General features: G+C 39.7%; 1 protein-coding gene across 1 annotated transcript; it reads left to right on the top strand.

The window, feature by feature from the left end:
- The first annotated feature begins 2,545 nt into the window (after positions 1-2,545).
- LOC311234320 (ependymin-1-like) lies at positions 2,546-5,023 on the top strand. Its single transcript, XM_084321456.1, has 7 exons — positions 2,546-2,608; positions 3,080-3,177; positions 3,308-3,339; positions 3,443-3,580; positions 3,979-4,165; positions 4,511-4,592; positions 4,735-5,023. The coding sequence occupies exons 2-7, from the start codon at positions 3,102-3,104 to the stop codon at positions 4,859-4,861; spliced, it is 642 nt and encodes a 213-aa protein (XP_084177582.1). The 5' UTR covers positions 2,546-2,608; positions 3,080-3,101; the 3' UTR covers positions 4,862-5,023.
- Positions 5,024-6,206: the final 1,183 nt, after the last annotated feature.

Genomic DNA, 6,206 nt, shown 5'->3' on the forward strand with positions numbered 1-6,206 from the left:
TAACTGTATTTGTATAGCACTTTTCATACAGAAGTTGCAGTTCAAAGTGCTTCACAGCAGTAAAAAATACAGGCATAAGCGAGCATAAAAAAGATAGAGAGATAGCAAGGTAAGGTAAAAGTGGAAGATTTTTTTGAAGATTTAGAGATGTTTAGTTTTTCAGCAAGGACCCAAATGAGGTTGAAGAACAATGGGGGGGGGGGTACACTTCCCAGGAAGTTTTTTGACTGAGAAAAATTGTGCAGAAGCTCAGACAATTGAATAATGTAATATTACCATGATAATGGAGCCTCTGATGTGTGGAGCCTGGCTGGACATTCAGGAAGGGAGTAGACCTGGGCTTGGACAGTGACGGGACAATGACACTGAAAGATGTTGTGGATGTAGCCGGGTCAGAGGAAGTGGGTTCTTTATTGGGGCTGAGGACAGCCTGTCACAACTAGGGATGGGAATTGATAGGATTTTATCGATACGATTCCATTATCGATTCTGCTTATCGATTCGATTCTTTATCGATTCCCTTATCGATACCTGATCAATTTATAATTTAAATAAATAAATTGAAAATGCAACAGAACTACATTTAGTCATTTAGCTGACGCTTTTATCCAAAGCGACTTACAAGTTCTGTACGACAAGCCATCAGGAAGGGCACAACTCTATCAGCTGAGCAACAATGTTCATCAAAGTGTTGAGTGCTAAAGTGTAGGTTAGTTTATTAGGACAAGTGCATGACAGTACGGTTAGTTAGGGTTAGATATATATTTTTTTATTCAGATAATGGTTGAAGAAGTGCGTCTTTAGTCGACGGCGAAAGATTGGATGGGTTTCGGCTGTCCTAACTGGGGTGGGTAGTTCATTCCACCATTGTGGGGCAAGGACTGAGAATAGGCGACTTCTCTTTGATGACCCTCCCGGAGCTCGGATAGGAGTAGGTCTGAGGCGGCCAGAAGATGCAGAGCGTAGGGGTCTAAGCTGGTTAGAATAACATGCAACTTGACATTTCTGATTGTCATTTATTGTTGAGCCCCCATGTCAGAAAAATACAAAAACTGTAAAAAATAAAACATTAACTATAGCCTACACTTAAATAAAATAATGTATTTGAGATTCTCTTAAAATGTATTTATTTTTTTATTCTTAAACTAATTTAATCTATTGAATAACAGGTTGTTATTCCTCTGACTTCTGTCTCTCACTCACACACTCTCTCTCTCACACACACACACACACACACACACACACACACACACACACACACACACACAGAGAGAGAGAGCTCCCCGGGCCCCTGTCCTATAAGGTATTGGCTTGTGTTGCTACACGGACACATTTGTATGTTGCACCACTGTACTTCCTGGCTTACAGTCTTGTAAACAAACATTCCGTCTCTCATTATATGTGAACTAAAGAGTACAAGGTTTACACAACAGCCCCCACCTGCTGTTTTATTGTATTTGTACCTGTACTATCCGCTGTCAGCTGTTTATCTCTCTTTGTGAGCTTGATTAAATAGCGTTAGCTCACGTTAGCTCCGCGGCTAATTTTAGCTCAGCCTGATCTAAATCAATGACTAGGTTCTAAAGCATTCAAGTAGTTTTCACTGCACATAGAAGTAGCCAAACAGCAGGAGCATTTCGGGAGCATATTACCAAAACCCAGGCAATTTCGAGCCATTAAGGAATCAAATAGAGTCTGCCATGGCTACATGCTAACGGCTAACATTATTGCGCAACTGTAGGCAGCGATAAGGGAATCGAAAGTCACGGGAGCCACACGGTTCCAGGCATCGGCCAATTAGGAACCGGTTCCCAACGGGAACCGGTTTTCGATTCCCATCCCTAGTCACAACAGGGTCTGTCTGGACGATTGGACTGAAGCGCGGAGCATCGGGGAACAATACCTGTTGCAGGATTATTTCTGTGGAACGGAAGGTCCTGATGAAGGGGATCTATTTCATGCGCTGAATATAAAAACGGACACAAATGGACTGACGGGACCCTTCTTGGGTTGCTCATATGTTGTTCTTGATGAAATATTATGTGTTGAATGGACGCATGGATACTTTTTTTGTTTGGGTGGAGCTTCAATGTTTTTTTTGTTGTGTTGCAGAAGGACAGGTGTATTTAAAAAAAAATTATTGTGAGATCTCAGGTGGTTTTAAGTGTGATGGGGACACATGTTGCCCGATATAATGTGTAGTTAGTTATTTAATTGTATTGACACGTATTGTAATGAGAATTATGTAAATAAATGTTTTTCTAAAATCAAATATCTCTCTCTCTCTCTCTCTCTCTCTCTCTCTCTCTCTCTCTCTCTCTCTCTCTCTCTCTCTCTCTCTCTCTCTCTCACACACTCCACCTGCTAATCTGATCCAGGGGCCTGTCATCAATCAAGAGACCAATTGGAAACCAGCCAGTCATCCCAGCCATCAATCATATCACCAGTTGACCAATCGGAAGCCCTCCCCTTGTTTTAAAACCCATGTGGCACTTCCTGGTTCTCCTCTTCTTTTTGTCTCCGTTGCTGTTGGCTAAATGTAGGTATGTGACTTAGTTAGCCAACTTGGTAAAAGTGTCTGTGTGTTCTGTGTTGGGAATTGGAGCAGGTAAGGGGCCCAATACATTTGGTGCTACACGTAGGGATAGTATTGTCTAGGTCAGAAGTGATGCCACTCATTGTATGTTTTGGACATATGTTTGGTTAGGTAGTGAGGACTCAAGTAGTTTTTATTTGACCTTTTGTGTTTGTGTAGAGTTAGTTTTGTTTCGTTTGCCTCGGTTCATTCCTTTTGGCATCCTTCAAGCTCCTTTTTCATACCCCCCCCCCCTCCCCTTTCCCCTTGGGTTGTGTCTCAAATCCACCATTGTCATTGTATATTAGTCTGTGTTTTTGTTTGTATATATAAAGGCACAATATTATTTTCCTTCACTTAAACTTGTGGGCATTTTATTTTTCCTGTAAAATCATCCTTTTATTATTCACCCCTTCCCCTTGACATATGGGGTTGTAACATAAAATGGCGGCTCGTTCTTTTTGCTTTTGAGTTTGTCAACTCTTAATTGTGTTCTCTGAATAGTGATCATCTCCACTCAAGAAAGATGTACGCAGCTGTCACCACCTTCATCTTCTTGTGTATGGGTGCCACCACCCTTGCAGACCACGACCAGCCTTGCCGTAAGGATGTTTGGTTTCAACTGTAATTTGTAATGCTTAGTTTGCTATATCTTGTATGTATACCAATGTTTATTTAACCTTAGCTACTTACAGCTATTTCAGTAACGGTAATGTATATCTTTTCTTTTAGATTCACCCAGTATGACCGGAATGTTGTGTGTGGTGAGTTTCCCTATTTGGAATTTCAAACCAGATATCAGTCTTGATCTTAAACTCTTTGTTTGTAATTCTTTTATCAAATTCCCTCTTTGTTTCAATGAATCAGTTCAACTTGAGGACTGGGAAACATGCAGGTGGTAATTATACGTACGATAATGTGGCCAAGAAGCTCCGGCTCAAATATACTGAGCCCTACAACGTCAACTTTACACTGAGTTTGGATGTGCTGATGTTTTTCAAAGAGGTAACACTTAAATATATATAAATACGCTTATGTATAAAACTGTGTATATCCACATATCTCTGTACATACCTGTATATAATAATTTTTACATATCTGTACAACTTACCTACTCTTACTAGTTACGCTGCTGGCCAGTAGCCTATGACTTACTGCCGTAGTGTCTTTATACAGTACCTGTATCACTGTACATATTAATGCTACAACTCTGTACATCTGATTAGCACTATTAATCAGTAGTACGAATTTATAAATATTATACCCAGTTTAATCACCTGTATATTACTCTGCGCTTTACTTTTACATTCGCACTCTAGTTGGACTCTTTTTGTTCTGTACTTGTGCTGTATGATCGAATTATTATATTTGTGTTGCTCAGAGATTCTGTCCTTCCCCGGCAGGGGGTTTTCTATGTGATCGATGGCAGTAACCAGACCTGTGCGAAGAAATCTCTGCAGTCAGACCTGCATCCTCTGGAGATTCCCTCCGACGCCAATATGTCTATCGAAATTAATTTAGGGAGTCCAACCATTGCAGAGGACGGGCTTAAACTCTCCATATGGACGGGGGCCGTTCCAGAGGCAAACGGTAAGACGAGGCACATTGTTTCATTCAGGTGAAACGCCACACGAGTAACATTCATCAAAGGGCACTACGTTTGTGTTTTATTCATAGTTAAAGTGATGTATAACGTTGATCCTCTAAATTGTTTTGAGTTTTTAATATACTGTCGGTATGTTAACTGCTTTTTAAAAACAAATTAAGCAATACAATTAATCAACTATGATTCTTTGTCTGGAGGTTTCAGATGCCAACAGACAAATTGATGGATTTCTGAGCTTCTCAGACAAGTGATGGGAGACTTGACAATAAATCAGTGAAACAGATCAGTGATGATAAATAATGTGTTTTTGTTTCTTTGTGGTGTTTCAGCTACTTATTCCATGTCTGTAAGCGTGGGATGCTTGCCTCTCAGCACACTCTACATCTATGAAGGAAATGCACTCTCTATCAGGTTAGTTTTTTATTATTATCACCAGGAATATTATTGGAACTTGGTTCCAGGATCTGCTGTGCTGCTGTAATACATTCAGTCCAGGAGAAACGGGTTGTATCGTCTGCCCCAATGGTAACGATATCATGCGTCTCTCACACAGCAACTTGAACACAGAGACTGGTATTAAGGACCCCGGTCTCCTCACCCTGCCACCTTTCTGCGAGGGCGTAGCTTTGGAGGAGATGCCTGAAGGGACGGTGAACAGTTTCTACAACCTCTTCACCTAGAGGGAACCTCGCCAGCAGAAGAGCCAAACCTTATGGGAGCGGTCGACCAAACCCCATTTATAGACATGTCCCTCCTTCTTAAATCTTGAGTGTTTTGCATAATACCTTCGGAGCATCATATACATGCACTACCCTGTGAAGAGATGGAATGTGAATGAATAAATTGGCACTGCTTCAAAACCTGTAAATTATTAATCGAATGAGTCTTTCTTTTGTTACTCGTCAATCAACCAAGAAGTCTTCCTGTTTTTTGTATTTTCTTTGAAATTAAGACGAGATATTCCTTTATTGATCCCCTTGGGGAAATTCTGAGTCATTGCAGCCTGGAGGAGGGGGATACAGGTATGGGATAGAAGAAAGACATAAATATAGGCAATACAATTGAGGGTCTGCCTTATCAGTTATAATATGTTACAATAAAGGGTAAACGGTATACACAATGTGCTTATTCCCTAAAGTCACTATCTTCAAAGATTCAGCCACATTTTTACTGTCTGTCTTTAACTAGTTTTGTGTTTACACTTGTTTTAGCGGATCTCAGCCTAATTTTATAGTTGTTGATGAAGATGTTTTGTCATTTGTATTCACCAGTGAGGAGAAAAAACTACCAATAAAACCACCCAAGCAGATTATAGCGTATATACAGGGGTGTAAAAAGTACCCACAAATTATACTTAAGTGAAAAAATCTCACTCAAGTAAAAGTCAAGAGTATGTGGCTAAAAAAAAATGTACTAAAGTAAAATAACGTTAACGTTAGTTCGGCCAGTGAAACAAATATAATAATTAAAATGGTTGGACCTGCGAGATTTGTACTTTGTCGGTCTGCATTTAAATGTAAGGAGTAAAGTGTTTTTTTCTCTGAAATGTAATTGAGTAAGTATACAAACCTAATAATACTAGAGTAAAGTACAAATCCCCCAAAACAGTACTAAGTATTGTAACTAAGTACAATTACTCAAGTACTTTACACCCCTGCGTATATATTTATAAAAAATACGTCAAGATTCAAGAGGTTTGTCACATACACAAGACATGTAGTGAAATGAAGGTGGCCATGCCCGCCTTGATTGTGCAATGTGACATACACTGTCTTGTGTATGTGACTAAAACCTCTTGAATCTTGACGTATTTTTTATAAATATATATACGCTTGGTAGTTAATGTTGTTTTATATAAAACAAGGTAAGTTTAAGTCTGAAAATGGCGGAGTTTGTTATTGATATCACTAAGCTGACCAGTCAGACAAATAGCCTATTTTTATGGTAGATGGAGCGATCAGTCAAGACAGGCATGTCCCGAGTCAAGTCACAAGTCAAGACTGACTAGTCCTAACCTTAAGTTTC

Source organism: Notolepis coatsorum, assembly GCF_963971535.1.
Source record: "Notolepis coatsorum genome assembly, chromosome: 9".
Taxonomy (NCBI): domain Eukaryota; kingdom Metazoa; phylum Chordata; class Actinopteri; order Aulopiformes; family Paralepididae; genus Notolepis; species Notolepis coatsorum.